The sequence below is a fragment of the Opisthocomus hoazin genome, chromosome W (assembly GCF_030867145.1).
Source record: "Opisthocomus hoazin isolate bOpiHoa1 chromosome W, bOpiHoa1.hap1, whole genome shotgun sequence".
NCBI lineage: Eukaryota > Metazoa > Chordata > Aves > Opisthocomiformes > Opisthocomidae > Opisthocomus > Opisthocomus hoazin.
Genome location: NC_134453.1, coordinates 34,046,082 through 34,065,624, shown reverse-complemented (window position 1 = coordinate 34,065,624; position 19,543 = coordinate 34,046,082). Strand labels below are relative to the sequence as shown.

At 42.9% G+C, this 19,543-nt stretch overlaps 1 protein-coding gene across 4 annotated transcripts in view; it reads right to left on the bottom strand.

The window, feature by feature from the left end:
• The window catches only part of LOC142365636 (amyloid-beta A4 precursor protein-binding family A member 1-like), a 120,022-nt gene that overhangs the window by 78,691 nt on the left and 21,788 nt on the right, over positions 1-19,543 (bottom strand). For all 4 annotated transcript variants that reach the window (XM_075446635.1, XM_075446634.1, XM_075446632.1 and 1 more), the window contains 4 exons: positions 17,934-19,138; positions 6,979-7,077; positions 4,198-4,237; positions 639-784 (listed from right to left, as the gene is read on the bottom strand). In XM_075446635.1, the coding sequence (XP_075302750.1) occupies positions 639-784; positions 4,198-4,237; positions 6,979-7,077; positions 17,934-19,085 (1,437 nt within the window). In that variant the 5' untranslated portion in view covers positions 19,086-19,138. The remainder of the gene's footprint in view (positions 1-638; positions 785-4,197; positions 4,238-6,978; positions 7,078-17,933; positions 19,139-19,543) is intronic.

The window sequence follows — 19,543 nt, the reverse complement described above, 5'->3', positions numbered from 1 at the left end:
CTTTGTAAAATCACATTTTATAAATTCTTATTAAAATCATTTCTTGCAAATACCTTTGACGGTGACTCTTTAAGAGGCCTAACCACTCATTCACGACAGAGGTGCACACCTCAGCTAAGGTTCAGGCTTTTTGTGTCCATTATCCTGCTAAGCCAGGTCCATTGGAGGGTGTGGGGACACACCCTTGGTGGTGGGGGTGTCAGGTTTATGCTTGCATCTGTTCAAAAGCGATGATTTTTTATAACTAGTATGTCTACATCTGCCCTTGGTTTGTTATCAGGAGAGCGAATAAAACTGGCTAGTAGGCAGAGCTCAGCCTCTTTGAGCTATTACTTTCCTAGAGCCTTTGAATTGTATGTCTTTGTCTCTCATTTTGGGCCTGCCCTGACAATTATAGATTTTTGGCTAACAGAATAGACCAGAAGTTGTACTGTACAAATTAGAATTATCTGGAACTTTTTAATTAAATAAATTAAATAAAGCATTAAATAAAGGGTTTATCTTGCAAAAAGAAAGATTAGTCACTTAATGTTTCTGAAACCACAGATAACCCAACATGAGAAGACTTAAGTGTACAAGAAGTTCACATCTGCAGCTTTAAAGCATCAACTTGAGAAACAGCAAGAGTCATCCCTCACCTTGATTCTGCTGACAGCCTCTTGTGCCTGCATCATTCTCACATTCTTGGAGGGAGTTTTGTCAGAAAGGAGTTGAGTGGAGCCGAGGTAATTGGCAGCAAAAATTATTCCATCAATCAAGTCTTCAGGATCACAAGGTCCAGGAACTACAAATACAGGGGGACAATCACATTAAAGCATGGTAAAAAAAAATGTTCTGACTACTTGAGCCTGTACCCAAGAGCTGTAAATGCTCCTCTGAACTACTTCAATTTAGCATGATGGCATGACAACCAATACTTTTAATCAAGACATAAAAACCACCAAGCATGTCTTCAGAGAAAAATAACCTCTTTAGTTTTGTTCTTACATAGAAACAAGAATACTTAAATTGTTCTCTCAGCACTTTGAACAGGTATTTGAATTTCTTCAAGAGTGCTTTACAATTAGGATACACTTACCCCCCCCCTCCCCCCAATAGACGAGATCAGTATTATCAAAATCACACTCATTCCCAACAAGGGTATTGTGTTGGGACGGGGAGTGGGGTGAAATGGAGTGAGGGAAGTGTTAAACAAAAAGATTTTGAAAGTAAATATGCAGAGCAAGGACTCTTGTGTTTGGAAAAAGCTACCATCTTAGTCCTGTAAGATACTTAATGACTTCAGCTCTCACCAGCTTCTGTGTAACATTAAAAGTCAGAGGTATTTATCACCTCACAAGTCAGTACAGACAAAAATGTATAATATACAGGTTTTCAGGTGTTTGGGGACTACATCTGTAGAAGACAGGGCTTTTCTCTCTATATTAAAAATCTCATGATCTGAGAAAAAGGAAGGTTTATGCAAGAAGCTTCTTGTTTTGCTACAAGTAAGAAAAAAACTCTATGTTCAAGGTCAGTGAAAATGTACAGATAATCATAATTTGAGAGAATTTGAGAGAACTAGTAAAATTGTCTATATTTTATCAAGCAGCATAAACTGGTTTTGCTCTTTATTTTGCTAGGAACAAAACCTGATCCTTTTAGTACAGAGTCTTTAGTCAACTCAAGAGTTAGCCTGAGTTTAAGGGGTGCTAAAGCCCGAAGTTGAACATAATACAAAAAAATGCCAATTTTCTTCTAATTCATCAAAGATTACATTAACAAGGATTGAGAACTTTACCCCCAAAAGAATATGTCATTATTACGTTAATAAAAAAACTAGTAGGATGTGGAAAACTACTGGTCGTGACATGAGAAATTGGTAACAGAGTGAGAAGCTGCTAAAAGTTACAGGCAGCGCCATGAGGGATGGCTGGATTGCACTGGTGGTTAAGGGGGAGCTATGTGAGACTTCACAGACACCTGACAGGGAGCATTGGGGGCCTTTGGGGGAGTGGAACCTTGCAAGGCCAGCAGTGCCTGGGTAACTGTACCATATAAGGCTGAGAGTGTCTAGGGACCGACATCAGAAATACCAAATTTGGGTACGGATGTAGCAAAATAGACCAGTGGGGAAAAAGTAATTAGAGGTGGGTGGGTTGTTTATTTGGGAGGAGACCAGAGTGGAAAATGGGAGAATGGGAGGGATCAAGATAGATGGGGGGGGCTAGCACAAGCACGGGAAAATGGAGAAAAGGGAGGATAGAAGAGGCCGGTCGCATGTAAGCAGGCTGCCAGTCAGTACACTTGTTTGACTGAGCCTTGTGCCTGATCACTGCAGTTTGGCCTGTCTTCTTATTAAATCCTTTTTCTTAATTCATTTTTCTGTGTGCTCTCACCCTCTATCCTATGCGAGCGCTGCAAGGTCTAAGCGCTAGCAACTGGAGAAGGGGCCACAAGTCACAGGGCCCATGGGTTTAGGTGTCAGCAACTGGAGGAATCAGACTGTGTTTATATTTCCCTAATGAATTTTAATACTCTGCGTGTGTGTGTGTGTGTGTAATTTGCTTCTAAACATCAAGCTGGACTAGCTGGCAAGTAGGAGACCCGCATCTGGAAAGACTCAAGGTGTGGGTGAGGGCCCCCAAGTCCAGGCATGGATGGAGGGCAAAGCAGCAGAAAAAGGATAATAAAGTATGTATATCATGTGATCTGTGGTGTTTGTGGGCCCCCATAGGGCAACCCTGTGCTTGATCAGTCACTGCAGTCTAAATCAGGACAATGAACAAAACCTGTTGTTCTGACCATATGACACATGTCAAACCTGATTCCATGATCAGGATGACTGGGGAGGTTGGGGTGCTTTCCCTGGCTATCAGGGGAACACTCAGATGGGATAGAGCAAGCATCCTGTTATCACTATGTTGGTGCCTGTTCCAGGCCTTGACAGCATCAGCATCTTACCAACCACTTCCAATCAATCACATAGCATCTGGAAGTGCTACATATTGGCATATTATTGCTCAAGCCCTGAAATTATACAGTATTTTATTTGCCAGTATTTGTTAGTCTATGCATAAAGGCCTTATCATCACTTCCATTATCAAATCCTTTATAGCATAGTGCTTGATCAAAACACAAAATCTTAAACATAGGGTGAAAGAGGTACAGATAAGAAGATAAGACAGGAAGCATATTCAGAAAGAAAGAGGAACATGTTTTATTTTTGAGATGTGAACACACTTGCAGAACAACAGTATTGTTCTCCACAAGCCCCCCTCCGTACATTACATTAGAGTATGAAATTACCTGTTGAATAAAAGTGTAGTGCAGGTGAAAGTTTTTCTTAGACTATCAACTACCTACATAAAAATAATGTGTTCAATGTTTTAAGCAACTGCCCACTGGACCAATATCTCAGAATATATCTTAGACCAATATCTTAGAATGCTAAGAGGTTTTATTATTTGTTGGGGGACAGGGACACACTTTAAGATGGTCTGTGACAGAGAGGGCTGTCTACCAGAGACAGATCCTTCATTGGTTTGAATTTCCAAACCTCAGCTACTTTCAAAGCAATCTGTGTAATTTACACCAGTTCATCGGGTCACAGGTTCTAAAATATACAACATATACTTTTAAAGACTAAACCAATGCTAAAATTTACAGTCTAAAGACAGTACACTGTAAAGCAATCAAGGAATTTGAAGACATTCCAAATTAAATACTACATCAGTTTGGGGTTTTTTTGGCATTCTATAAAGCATAAGGGTTATTTAATCAGAGGATAAGTACCTGAATATGAATATGAATGCAAGTTTCCTCCTACTTGCCTGCCAATTAAATCTCAGTTTTGTGGACATTTTCACTTGTCTAACCTCTATTCCTTATCAGACAACAAATTACTCTCTACACACACGTTCACATACATTATGAATTCCACAGTGTTTTTTTTCAACCAGTGATTTAAATAATATTGGTAACAACCCAGTAGAAAGGTGGCATCAATAAAATGTTACAAAATAAGAGGGAGATTTTACTCAACTTCCAAAAAAGCCTACTAGGGTTTAATTCAAGTTCCAGGTTGGACACAGTTTAATATAAATCAGCTCATCCAACCTTAGCAAGTTATGTTCTGCACATAAAAATAAAGTTCTATACATTAAAAACATTGGAGTTATATAATGAAAAAAAATTAAGTTATGAAATATATCTTACCTTCAACATATGTTGGGAATGAAGCCAAGCTTTTTCTGGACTGTAATCAAGACAAATAGGATTTCAAACAGAACAAAGTATGCTTAGATTCCTCCATGAAAATGAAATCACAGTAATTGTTATTAGTAAAAGATGGTGAGAGTTTATTAGGAAAATATTTACTTTTTAATTTAAAAGTCTGACCAATTATTAGAGGGTTATTATCTCTAAATATGGTATATTTTATTAACATGTTCATCAAGCAGGCAACACACTACATTATTTTGAATTAGCTCTCAGTGTTTGGCAACATGCTTTCTGAGTACTAATTAGTGCTATGCTCTGTTTAATAAACAGAAATGCAGGAAAATACATAATCTCTCAAAGACATTTTTCAAATAAATACATATGGAGATATTTAAAATGGACCAAAGTATTATTATTCACAACAAAAAGCACTGACCTGCTCTGTTAACTGTGAACGAAATTTAATTACTTATTAGGATTGTTCTTATATAGGTGGCTATGTAGCCACCTATATCTGCTGGAGCAAATGCATTTAATAACAGTCCTACACTGATTATGTTTATGCCGTAACAAGCACAAAAGCACATATAAACATGCATGATTTAGACAATGAAAACTGCAAACAAGGCATTTATTCCTTGTTTGTTTAGTCAAGTAAAGAATCAAGTAAAGTCTCACTTTCATGAAAGGTGGACTAATAGAGAAAAACCAAAATGTCTGTCCTACATTTTTAAACACACAGACTAAAATAATACCTCATTTTCAATTGTAATTTTCTATGAAAGACTCTGTTGTAACAATATAAACATATAGAAAATATAACTTCAGGGAGACTCACCATTTTGTTATATTCAACAATATATAGATATGGGAGAATTTACTAAAGATAACTTTGTATAAAAAAACATGTTAATAGGTACACTAAAGCATATGCTGCTATTAAAACTTTTTGAAAAAAAAGTTTTGAATAAGCCAAGCATTACAAGATGTTAAGAAACCTGAACTTCATTCTACAATGCATTAAATTTGGAGCAACTCCTATATACATATCTCTCGAAACAAGATCCATGTATGATCAGGATAAAGTCCAGTGTCTCAGAAGAGGTCCAGTTGTATTTACATATTCACATATATACCAAGTTGTTTTTCTTTATGATAGGCAGTTTAACAAGTTCTGTACACTTGTAACTAAACAATCACTTGGGAAGTGCACACTTATGTGACAGGTAAATGGCTAATCCAGTGAGTCTTTTCCATTTATTGTTTCAAGGACGCAAGGAATAAGTAATATTTTTCATCCTACTACACTGTCCTCACTGTAAAATAATTGGTTGCAGAAAAACAAAAGGCACATGAAACAGAAAACAGAGTCTAGAGAACCTTAAAATACTTGGCCTTTCCCCATGAAAGAGAGTTGCTGAGTTGTCCAGCAAAACCAGGAAAACTCTTGTGGTGGATTTGGAAGTGTTAGGTTTATGGTTGGACTCAATAATCTTAAAGGTTTTTTTCAACCTAAATGATTCTATGATTCTTCTGAGACAATATCAGCAGAGAGAAATTTGTGACTAAGTAATGACTGCCTGCTGTCAAAACGCTTAAGGGAAATCAAGTGCTGAGAGGACACAAGCATTTATTTTCAAATCAGGAGTGGCTGTTCTTTGGCTATTCAATCTGTTGTGATGACTTTATTTTTACTGTGCCACCTATACCCACTTCAATAATTGCATACAATTGCTGCTACAGTAATGCTAGCAGAAATTCAATTAGCTGGATTCTGACACGCCTAGAGAACAAAACTGCACACTTCCAAAAACTCAGAGGCAGCTTATCCACATAAGTATCCTTTTCAAAGCATACATATAACTTATTAAAAAGACTCAATGCCTAACCAAATTTTATGTATATAATTACAAATTTGACAGATATTCAGTCAGAGAAAAAGAAAAAGAATGGACTAAGTCTTGTTTAAATTTCAAACAATATTTCTGGTTACAGTAGAGTGGTTTATTCATTTGTAGAAGATATCATGCTGTTAGCTGATAACTAAGCACAAGTTATCTATCAGCAACTGTGTCTACTTGCTTCTATATCTCTGTTAACAAATCTAACATTGAAGTTTGAAAAAAAAATCTCATATCAGTGAGATGAGAAGCATTTCTCATCTCAGTGGAACTACTTCAGTGTGGAAACTTGCCAGGTACAAGCCTCGACAAAAAAAAAATTAAGCGTATGCATAGCTTGCTTTCAGGGAGCCTAGAGTCAGGACTCCTAGATTCTAGTTGCAGTTCTGCCTGTGAATCATTAGCAGGCTACTGAGAAATCGCTTGTTCCTGTGGGTCAGTTTGCCCATCAATAAGATAGTAGGCAGCATTAAATTACTACATTGGAATGGCCTATTCACCTGGCTGAGAAATGTTATTGTCTTTACAGCAAGATATTCTGCAGAGATAAAGAAGAGGGCTAGCTCCTCTTGCCCTGAATACAGAGGTGATGTTGGAAGCTGTTCCTCAATAAATCAATACTCTCTAGCCTGTTAAACAAGTGTTGTTGCAGCCAAACACAGAGTAAGGAATGCCATCACAAATGTTCTTAGATATAGTATGTTATGCATTCAGTCAGGGAGGCAAGCACAAAGGAAAAATGTCAAATCTGTTTTTTTCTTTTTGTTGTTGTTTTGGTACAAGAGAGGAGATTATACATGTACAAAGAGGTAAAGAAAATAGAAAGACATAAGTAATACAGACAAGATGGTGGCTTTTAAAAAGATTGCGCTACCTCTTTATTAGTGGAGGTCTCTGCTGTACTGCAGACATCCTGATGATGTTGCCTACTTGGTTCAGCAACCCAGGGTGAAGAGGAATCAGGAGACAGAGACTAGACATGGTAAGAAAATAAAATTACATAATTTGAGTGACCGATGTAGAAATATCTCTGGTTTGGCAGTGGGAATAAGAAATGAGGAAAACATCAAAACACGACAAATACTTTCTGAAGTGTTATAGCCCTTTCTTTTCATTGCAATGATCACACACAGTCTACTGGGATGTTGAGACTTATCTAAACAGCTAAATCATCACAGAAAACTTTTTTATTTGTCAATAATTATTTAGTCCAAAGATACTAACATATCTTTCAATTTTCCTCAAATACACAAGTATACAACTGCAACAGAAACAAAATGTCTGGAGCCCACTCATTCCCTCTGAAAGTATACATCATTAAATGAGATTTCACAAGGCACTTGTCAGTAAATACTTCACATCATTCAATATTAAATAGGTACGTGAATAGATTATTTATTCACAGAAGTTTGTTACCTACCTTCTACATCACATGACTACCACAGTTTATTATGATAGAACAGTCTATGAGCACTGAGCTGCTAGCATTTGTCTTTTTTCATACACCTACAAAGCATTTCTTTTGGAGAAAAATACATAGAATCACAGAATCATAGAACAGCCCAGGTTGGAAGGGATCTTGAAAGATCATTTCATCAAAACCGTTGTGGGAAAGGGAGCTTAGATGAGATTATCCAGCACCTTGTTCAATTGCATGTTTAAAATCTCCAGTGATGGGGACTCTACCACGTCCCTGGGGAGGTTGTTCCAGTGAATGACTGTTTTCACTCTAAAAAAATTTCTTTCTTATGTCAAGATGAACCCTCTCCAGGTGCAAATGGTACCCGTTGCCCCTTGTCTTCTCCATGTGGCTCCTTGTGAAGAAAGAGCCTCCCTTCTCTTTGTAGCCACCCTTTAAGTACTGGAATACCGTGATGAGGTCCCCCCTGAGCCTTGTCTTCTCTGGGGAGGAAAAAAAAACCTCCTTCAGTCTTTCCTTATAGGGCAGGTTCTCCAGCCCTTTGATCATCTTCGTGCCCCTCCTTTGGACCCTCTCCAGTCTGTCTGTATCTTACTTGAATTGTGGGGACCAGAACTGGACACAGTACTCCAGGTGTGGCCTGACAAGTGCTGAGCAGAGTGGGATGATCACATCTCTGTCTCTGCTTGTAACACCCCTGCAGATGAAACCCAGGATCCAATTTGCCTTTGTTGCTGCAGCGGTGCGCTGCTGACTCATGTTCAGCTTGTTGTCCACCAGGACCCCCAGGTCCCTTTCAGCAAGGCTGCTCCCCAGCCACACAGATCCTAGCCTGTACTGGGCTCTTTGGTTATTCTGACCCAGGTGCAGGACGTTGCACTTATCTTTGTTAAATTTCATACTGTTCTTGCTAGCCCACTCTTCCAGCCTGTCTAGGTCTCTCTGTAAGATGGCTCACCCTTCTGGAGTGTCCACCAGACCACCCAGTTTGGTGTCATCAGCACCACCACCCTCTGAGTGTAGCCTGTTAGCCAATTTCCTACCCACCTCGCAGACCACTCACTCAGTCTGTATCTTGCCAGTTTGTCCAGGAGAAGGCTGTGAGAAAGAGTGTCAAACACTTTGCTGAAGTCCAGGTAAACAACATCCACTGCTCTCCCCATGTCGACAGAAAATCTTATTTTGTTGTAGAAGGTGATCAGGTTCATCTGGCATGGTTTGCCTTTGGTAAATCTGTGCTGGCTTTTCCCAATTATCTGCTTCATTTGGTTTGTGAGAGTTTCTGGGAGAACTCGTTCCATTTCTTTCCCAGGGACTAAAGTAAGACTAATGGGCCTGTAGTTTCCCTAGGCCTTCTTTTGGGTCCTTCTTGTAGATGGATATGACATTTACCCTCTTCCAGTCATCAGGGATATCCCCTGGTCTCCATGACTTTTCAAAGATTATAGACAGTGGCCTCACAACAATGTCAGCCACTTCTCTTAACACCCTGGGGTGGATTCCATCCGAGCCCACAGATTTATGTGAGTTGAGCCCTTGCAAGAGACCGCAGACCAGCCCTTCCTCCACTACTGGTGGGTCAATACATGCGTTACTGTAGCTACTTGATCCTATGATCTGGGGTCCAGCTACACCGGTAAAGACAGAAGCAAAGAAGGTATTGAGAACCTCTGCCTTGTCAGCATTAGTAGTAACTAATTTCCCTGCCCTGTTTAGCAATGGGCCACTGTCTTCCCTGTGCTTCTGCTTACTGCTCACATACCTGAAGAAACCTTTCCTGTTGTACTTGACATCTTTGGCCAATTTCAGTTCTAGCTGAGCCTTAGCCTTCCTGATTGCATCTCTGCATGCCCTAGCAAGATTCTTGTAGTCCTCAATGGCTATTTGGTCACCTTTCCATAGCCAGTACGCTTCTTTTTTGCTTTTAAGCGCATCCAAAAAAAGCTCTTTGTTAAGACAGGCTGGTCTCTTGTTCCGCCTTCTTCCTTTCCCTTTGTAGGGGATGGAGACGTTCTTGTGCTTCCAGGAAGCTATTCTTGAATAACTCCCAGAACTCCAAGTTCCATTGCCCTCCATGGATGCTTCCCATGGAATCCCTCACAGCTGGGCTCTGAGCATCTCGAAGTTGGCTCTTCTAAAATCCAGGGTCTTTGTCCTGCTACCGGACTTCAGAATGTGCAGCAGGATCTTAAATTCCACAATGCTGTGATCGCTGTATCCAAGGCTATGATTGGTAGTTATGTTGTCAAGTAAGTCTTGTCATTTTGTGAGCAGTAAATGTAGCAATGCACCGTTCCTAGTTGACATGTCCAGCATCTGTAGGAGGAAGCAGTCCTCAATGCATTCCAGGAACCTGATGGATGACTTGTGCACTGCTGCATCGTTTTCCCAACAAAAGTCTGAGTAATCGAAGTCTCCCATACAGACCAGGTTCTGATTGGTTCATTGTGTTATATGCTTATCTTAAAGGTATGTTCCTTCCTTAATTAACTATGCATGCTCGCAAGCTGGGGGGGTGCAGTCTTTTTGGTTCTGAATTGAGTCGGTGGTCGCAATCTCCCCCTGCCGCCTTTACCTTCTTCCTGAGTGACTCCACCTGAGCACATCTTGCACAGGTGAAGCTTGCACCCTCCTCCACCCAGGAGGTGGGGGGGTGCAGTCTTTGCAACCCTTCACCTGGACAGCAGCTTCCCTAATAGGAAGCTCTGTTTGGGTGGCTGCCTCCACTCATCCCAGGCTAGCCTGGTGTCATAGTTTAACCCAGCAGCCGGCATCCTTTTTGGCATCCCAACATGGGGCTCAAAGTGTTGAGATAATGGCAGATCTGACTGGAGTGTGTTAAAACAAAGTAGTGATAAGCATTCATTATGTCAGTTTGCTCATCGCTGGTCACAATGTGACTCTCAGAGTTGTATTGTGTAACAACTTACTTGCTGTATATACTGTTTATCAGTGCTTATGTAGCACTTAGACAGCATACTCCTATTGCTAGGTTTCCTGCTTGGATGTCACATCTTGGGGTGAAAAAACTATTTAAGAATACTGTGACAGTCACTGTAGCTACTCAAACCTCTGTGAAAGGAATCACTGTACCTACTCAAACCCCAGCAAAGGGAATCACTGTAGCTACTCAAACCCCAGCAAAGAGCCCTGTGGCTATTTCAACCCCCATGAGAGTCACTGCAGCTGCTCAAACGTCTGTGAAAGGAGTCACTGTATCTACTCAAACCCCCGTGATGGGTATTGTGGTTATTCTGACCCCTGCAAGAGTCACTGCAGCTATTCAAACCTCTGTGACAGGAGTCATTGCAGCTATTCAAACCCCAGTGACAGGCATTGCAAATGAACCAGAGAAGCAACCCGTGCTGGTATCAGTCACCCCTATATAGAAGAAGAAATACACAAAAAAAATCAGAACACAAGGGTGAAGATGAACCAGGGTCATCAGGAGAACAGGAGGAAGAACCAGAGGTAACCACCCAATCCTTATCTCTGGGTGAACTGTGAAATATACAAAAAGATTTCAGCCATCATCAAGGTAAGAACATTGCCACCTGGCTGCTCCAGTGCTGGGATAATGGGGCCAGTAGATTGGAATTAGAGGGCGGGGTAGCCAAGCAGCTGGGATCCCTGTCTAGGGAAGGGGGCATTGACAAGGAGATTGGAAGAGGGACATAAGTCCTCAGCCTTTGGAGTCAACTCCTGTCAGCCATGAGGAACAGGTATCCCTTCAAGAAAGATATGTGCCATCCAGTCAAGTGGACCACCATGGAGAGAGGTATCCAGCACCTGAGGGAATTAGCTTTGCAGGAGCTGATTTATTATGACCTGGACAACCCGCATCACCCACAGATCCAGAAAAAGTCCAATGCGTACAACCCATGTGGCGGAAGTTTGAACACAGTGCACCACCATCGTATGCCAACTCTTTGGCAGCAATGGGCTGGAAAGAAGAGGCACCAATGGTAAATGAAGTGCCTGGCCAACTCCAGCAGTACAAAGACAATATCTCTTCTTCCTCGGTTGTGGAAAGGCTGTCCAAAAAATCCAAGAACTTGTTTGAAAAACTGTTTGAAAAATTGGATAGGTCCTACTCCTCACCTGTAGGGACTAGTCTCAGCTATTAGGAGAAAGCGTGCCCCTGCTCAAGAGAGAGGATACAGAGGGTACACACCATGAGGCACCCTGTGGTTTTACCTGCATGACCATGGAGAAGATATGAGGAGGTGGGATGGAAAACCTACCCCGGCGTTAAAGACACAGATACATGAGTTGCAAGGACAAACAATCAGAAATGAGGGCTCTCCCAGGAAAATTGCTGCTCCAGTTTACAGTGGGAAGTTCCGCAGAAAAAGTAAAAGCGTTGATTTTACTTCTGATCCTAGGGGAGGAACTTCTGATTGGCTCTTAAAAGACATGAGTACCAAGGGCAGGGTGACCCACACATGCAACACTAACCCATTCCTCAATAAAAACTACTATGGCCAGAACTAGAAGTACCCTGTCTCCAGCCAGGAGGAGGAAAGGGACAACTGGGTTTACTGGACTGTGTGGATTCGACTGCCTGGCACATCAGATCTACAGGAAAATAAAGCTATAATGGAAATCAGTGCGCAGTGCACCCTAAAGCGATCAAGCTATAAAGCAGCAGAACCCATCTGTATTTCTGCAATGACAGTGGGATCCCAATAGCTGACTGTATTGGAGAATGAAATAAGCCTAACTGTTCATTTCATGGACCATGCTGAGAAAGTACCACCCCAATGGCATGGGCGGAAGCAACTGCCTCCAATAGAAAAGGACTACTGCTATCTGGGTGGGCCAAAACCTGGGCTGTCGTAAATGCCTGCTTCAATTCATCAAAGGCCCCCTGAACCTCAAGTGTCCACTAAAAAGGGACATGCTTACCAGACAGTGCTGTGAACAGAACAACCTTTTGAGCAAAATTCCGAGCAAAATGCTGATAAAAACTGACAAAGCTCCAAAAGCACTGCACGTCACACACCACTGAGGGAGCCTGACAATGAAGAACAGAGTCGATCTTCATGACCATGCTCACACCTTTTGTAGTTTAACCCAGCATCCGGCAACTAAGCAGTAGACAGCTGCTCGCTCACCCCTCCCCTTCCCCCCCAGCAGGATGGGGAGGACAAATGGACAAAAGGGGAAACTCGTGGGTTGAGATAAAGACAGTTTAATAAGACAACAAAGGAAATACTAATACTACTACCACTAATGATAACAATGAATATGCAAAACAAACTATATACCATACAATTTTTCTCACCACCCAACGACCGATCTGCAGCCAGTCCCCAAGCAGCGATTGCGGAACGCCAAACTCGTGAATTTCGGGAAATTCCCAAAAAATTTTGAACTCCCAGACAAGAGAGGATTCAAACTCGCAGAAACGAGAAGAGCAGATAGCTTCCTGCCCCCCAGCCAACCCCTATTCATAAACTGGGCATGATGTCTATGGTATGGAATATTTCCATTGGCCAGCTTGGCTATCTGGCTATGCTCCCTCCCAGCTCCTGCACACCCGCTCATTAGCTGAATGGAGACTGGAAAAAGTCCTTGATTTCATAGCAACAACTGAAAACATCAGTGTTATCAACATTCTTCTAGTACTAAATCCAAAACACAGCAGCTACTGAGCAGAAAATTAACTCTGTCTCTGGACTGACTAGGTAGCTGATTCCTGGCTGCTGCAGAGCACAACCCTTGCCTGGTCTCTACCACCATGCTTCTGACAACCTCAAAGCACTGCCTAATAAGCCCTCCTAATCCCCTGGAGACCTCGAGCTGCTGGGTAGGCTTGCACAGCCACCAGCTACCTGAGGTGACCATCAGGACTGCAGCCTAAGCCAGAAGGTGAGCAGAGCAGGCAGCAGCTCGATATCTGGCAGAGTGTGCAGCCCTTCCCACACACCCTGCCGCGCAAGCTGCCGACACCACTCCCAACAGACATAGATCCCTGTTTGTACACCCTGCCGCACAAACTGCCTACGCAGCTCCCAGATCACTGGTGCTCCCTAGGGGCCGGTTATATGTGGCTTGAACCGGCCGCGGGGACAACCGGCACCACCCAACTCTCGCCCACTCCTCTCGCAAGACCTGTGGCCTGCCTGCCGGTTCCTCCCCCACAGACAGTCCAAGAGTGTTGGAGGCCCAGAAACCCTCTCAGACACACACACCCCCCCTCCGGGTACCTCGCAAGCCTCGCACTCCTCTCAGCGCACAGCAACTGCTGCTTCTGCTAGCATCAGCTTACCGTGGTTTGAACCGGGGAAGAAATGAGCGAAATCTGTAGGAATGCACACAAGAATTAGAACATAGTCATTACTATGGGTTTCTGATGGTTTTCCATGGGGAAAAAGAATGTCAGGAAACTACTAGCATGCTTTGCCACAGTTGAAACGCTATGCTTCTAAATCTGTTCCTACTTGCAGAATACTAGTTACTTGGTTTGAACATAGCTGGAAAAGCATAGGTATGTCTCATGTTTAAACTGCATGTAATCAATTTTTCATCATCTGAATTCCCTTTGATGCAGAAGAGACCGAGGTGTTTTGGGTATTTCTGCTGGGAGTCTAGTGTCAGAGCAATAAGGGCCGGCTGCTCCACAGGCGAAGGTGAGCTGGGAATGGAGCACAAGAATAAGGCAAGCAGGAGCAGTGACCTTGCCAACAAGGAGCCAGGATACAGAGCAGCAAGTCTGGGCCAGGATCAGGGCCAGAGACAGTGACCACAATCAGACACAGTCCAGTGTTCACCCAGCAAGTCTGTAGTGATGAGGCAGGTCCAAGGCCAAGCCAGGAAGCCAAGCTGGTGGGTCCAGGTCATGGTCAGACTCACAGAGATCCAAGACCAGGCACACACATAGCTGCTACACACTGCTGTGTGATGTAGCACAGGCAGGGGCCAGTGGTAATGCCTCAGCTTAAAAGCAGCTCCCGGGGGAAAGTAGTGGAAGGCTCTCACTTCTAGCTTTCTTCACAACAGCTCTTATTGGCAAAGGAGCTGACCTTGGACTCAGCCAGGTAAAGTCCCAGAAGGGAGGGAATGCGCTCCAGGCCCTGACACCAACTTTGCAAACATTTTATTTAAAAAGTAAGTTGATATTGATTTAAAAAGAAAAGCAAACAAACAAACAAACAGCAACAAACTTGTATCATTCCATGTTCTTCCAAACAAACAGGTCACCAAAAAGTGTTCCACAGCAACAGAGAGTAGTGATTCAGACGTTTACAGTGCAGTCATCCTGGAGATAACTGAGTGGATTCACATTAGAGATGACTTTGACCCACCAAATTCAGTCCATTGGTCCTTTTTATATCAGGCACAAATTTTAACACAGCTAAAAGTTGCTTATGAACTTACTTTGTCAGGAATTTTAAAAAAACTTGTAAACTTAATAGTTAAGATTACCTTCACAGAGCAGCAATGAGAACTGGAATGACAGGCTATGAACCTGTTCTGATGCAAATTAGGCTTGATGCCAAGAAGCACAGAATTAATAAAATCTAAGACTGTAAACCTGAATAGTGGCCTTTAACACCCAGGTCAGAATAGAGAGATTGCAACAATGATATGAAGGTACGAGGCAGTCTTGGCCATAGTGATTGCAAAATAGTTGAGTTGAAAATTTCTGGTGTAATGAGAAAAAAGGACAGCAGAGTTACTAACCTGGATTTCAAGAGAGGAAACTTTCAGCTACCGAGGGAGCTATTTAGCAGCATCCCCTGGGAATCTGCTTTCGAGGGCTTAGGAGTCCACGAGTGCTGGTCAGTCTTTAAGAACCACCTTTTAGAAGCACAGGAGCAGGAAATCCCACTGTGTCACAAGTCAAGCAAGCGGGGCAGAAGACCAGCTTGGCTGAACAGGGAACTCCTCTTGGAACTCAGGAGGAAAAAGAAATTGCATGATCTCTGGAAGCAAGGTCAGGCTTTGCAGGAAGATTACAGAGCCGTGGTTCGCATATGCAGGGAAAAGACACGAAAGGCCAAAGCTCAACTAGAGTTGAAACTGGACAGGGTTGTGTCAGACAACAAGAAAGGCGTTTTTAAGTATGTTAATAGCAAGAGGAGGTCAAAAGAATACATTGGACTGATACTTGTTGAAGATGGTCACCTGACTAATAGGGATGAAGAAAAAGCGGAGGCATTCAATGCTTTTTTTGCCTCAGTCTTTAATAATACTGATAGACCCTGGGCTGCCCAGCCCTCTGAGTTGGAGGACCACAACTGCGGGAACAGTGTCTTTCCATTTGTGGACACTGAAATTGTAAGGGACCAGTTGTACCAGCTGAATGTTCATAAGTCCATGGGGCCAGATGGCCCCAGAGTACTGAAGGGGTTGGCCGATGTTACAGCAGGACCCCTCTCAATCATCTACCAAAGGTCTTGGGAGTCTGGGGAGGTCCCCGCTGACTGGAAGCTAGCCAATGTTATTCCAATTTACAAGAAGGGCACGAGGGAACTACAGACCTGTTAGTCTAACCTCAGTACCTGGAAAAATTATGGAGAAGATCATACTGGCTGCTATTGAAAGGCATTTAAAGGACAGTGCAATCATCAGGCACAGTCAACAAGGGTTCACAAAGGGAAAGTCCTGTTTAACCAATTTGCTATCCTTCTATGATAAGGTAACCCACCTAGTGGTTGAAGGCACAGTGGTGGATGTAGTTTTTCTGGATTTTAGTAAGGCTTTTGATACTGTCCCTAACAGCATTCTTCTGGACAAGTTGTCCAACTGCGAGATGAGCAGGTTCATGGTGTGCTGGGTGAAGAACTGGCTGAAGGACAGGGCTCAAAGGGTTGCAGTGAATGGGGCTACATCTGGCTGGCGACCGGTCACTGGCAGTGTTCCTCAGGATTCAATTCTAGAGACAGTTCTGTTCAATATTTTTTATCAACGATCTGGATGCAGGAGTTGAATGCACCCTTAGTAAGCTTGCTGTTGATACTAAACCGGGAGGTGCTATTGACTCCCTCGAGGGACAAGGGGCCTTGCAGAGGGATCTGGATAGATTGGAGCATTGGGCAATCATCAGTGGCATGAAATTTAACAAGACCAAATGCCGGATTCTGCACCTAGGATGGAGTAATGCATGGCACAAGTACAAATTGGGAGAGGAGTGGCTGGAGAGCAGCCCTGCCGAAAGGGATCTGGGGGTGCTGGTTGACTCAATATGAGTCAGCAGCGTGCCCTGGCAGCCAAGAGGGCAAACTGCATCGTGGGGTGCATCAAACACAGCATAACCAGCCGGTCAAGAGAGGTGATTGTCCCTCTGTATTCATCACTGGTGCGGCCTCACCTTGAGCACTGCGTGCAGTTCTGGGCCCCACAATTTAAGAAGGATGTTAAGGTCCTTGAATGCGTCCAGAGGAGGGCAACAAAGCTGGCGAAGGGGCTGGAAGGCATGTCCTATGAGGAGCGTCTGACGACACTGAGTTTGTCTAGTTTGGAGAGAAAGAGGCTGAAGGGCGACCTTGTTGCTCTCTACAGCTTCCTGAGGAGGGGAAGTGGAGAGAGAGGTGCTGGTCTCTTCTGCCTGGTATCCAGTGACTGGATGCATGGGAATGGTTCAAGGCTGCATCAGGAGAGGTTTAGACTGGAGATTAGGAAACATTTCTTTACCGAGAGGGTGATCAAACACTGGAACAGGCTTCCCAGAGAGGTGTTGGATGCCCCATGCTTCTCAGTGTTCAAGAGGCATTTGGCCAATGCCCTTGCTAACATGCTTTAACATTTGGTCATCCTTGAAGTGGTCAGGCAGTTGGACTAGATGGTCATTGTAGGTCCTTTCTAACTGAACTATAATATAAGATAATATAATATAGTATAATATAATAGGATTCATAGCAAATCTCTAGAGACTGCAAGCAGATAAGGAGCCTGAATCTTTTCAGATCTTCATCTGTGATATTACCTTTACAGAATTAGTAAATAATATTAACAAGTTTTTCATAGAAACTGTTAGCAGTATTATCTGATAGAAAACAAAACTGACAAGTCCAGAATTAACAGGAACACACAAGGTTCTATACTGTGAGGTAAATTATTTGGTAGTTATTCTAATTATCCAGTGGAAGTTAAGAAAAAAAATGTAGTAGCACTTGTTTCAGAAAAAAAGTCATTAGAGCTTTCTGTGTCAAATTCATCTATAGTACAACTCTAATGGACTCAGCAGTATTTCATAAAGGAAAATTTGGTGCACTGACAACATATATGTATACTCCTTATGCATCCTTTTGAGTAAAAATTTAAAATATATACAGCATTACATACTTTACTGAGGAATAAAATGAGTCACAGAAGCGTATAACCCTCTCAGTTTCACCCTAATGTGTATTACACGCTCCCTGTGCCTTTAATTGTAACAGCCTATAGCTTTGCATACTTACATCTCCACCTAGCAGCCTCTGATCATCACAGTCCCTGGTTGGGCTAATGTCCTGCCTCATCACCCAAACAGGTTCTTTTGGTTCATCGGGGGTATAAGGAGAACGAACAGTCCTTGTCTTCACTTCTTCAATAGCTTCTTTAATATCTTTGATGGCCAGTGATATTGCATCCCTTTTTTCCTTTCTGCACCTCTGTACTGACTCTCCTGAGTTGGCTGTGGCCCTAGAGCCAGCTGACAGTTGACCATTGCTTTCGTGCTCCCTGCCAGAGAGAGCATGAGTATGCTCCAAGCTCTGCTCTGCCTCTAGCATGTCTTCAGCAGCCTTGCCCAAGCTCTGAGAGCTCATACTCTGTTTCATCTCTGCCACAATCTGATCAATATCTTCCTCTTGTTCATAGCTGTCCATTTTTGGATATGGAGCAAACTCTGCCTCTTTCTCAGGGCTGTCTGACTCTCCATCAGATCGTTCATCATAATGGTGAAGGCGGGCACCAAGAGCTTCCTTGCGATAGTTGTCAGCTTCCTCCCTTTCCCACTCATAGAGCTGAAGCCCCTCCCTAACATCAAGGTCCAGCACATCCCCTATCTCCTCATATACGTGCTCCTGCTGCCTATAGTCAGCATAGGGCTCAGCATATCGCTCACCCTCTCCTTGGTGGAGGGGCTGGTGAGCACAGACATAACCCAAGTATGCTGCATTCATGGCTTCCTCATGTTCAGTTGAGTGGAAATGTACATGATCATGCAGTGTTTGATTATGAACAGCCTCAATGTGCTCTGCTTCAGCATTTTCTGTGTACTCCTCAGACTCAGGCCTGTACTGCACTGCATATGTACTCTCATCCTCATTCTCTTGTACTATATCTACATCATAGCCATCCTCTGCTGTGGCTATAATGTCCCCTTCCACCATGTCCATGTGATTGTGGAAGTCACTCTCAGTACTGGCTGATCGAGCTAGCATCCCTTCCTCTTCCTGCCCAGACGGTACCCCTTGGTTTCTGTTTCTGTACCCTGAATAGCAGATCACAGACTGTCGTTCGTCTTCTACCTGTGAGTGCTCCAAGTCAGCTTCCACTGATTCATTCATATCTTCATTTGCTGGCTCTTCATTCACCTCCACCTCAGATGGTGTGACCAAATGGTTCATGGAAAGTTCTGGTGTGTAGGCCACTTATTCTGTAAACATTTTGTCTACCAGGACTGGAAAGAAATTAAGAGTGATGTTATTAAAAAAAGAAAAACCACAACCACAAACAAAACAGCCCCACAATGTGGAGTCAACAAACAACCCCAGAGCAGCAAAAGGCACCCTTGCTTCTCCAACAGACAAAGTTTTGGCTTCATCAGCTCTGAAGTCAGAGGACAACCAGCACAACAGTATGACCTTCCAATGCAAATTGATTTCTACCAGCACCATTCGTTCAGAGATGGGACCACAATTCCTTTGAGAATTGCAGTATACAGTTTTATGGACAAATTCTCTAGGAAAAAATCCACTATCTCAGACCAGTCCAAGAGGTGCTTCTACGGACTGGCCAGACATCTAGACAATGCAGACAAGATATACATCAAAGCAACTAAATTTCACCAGGGGCTAAATTGTGG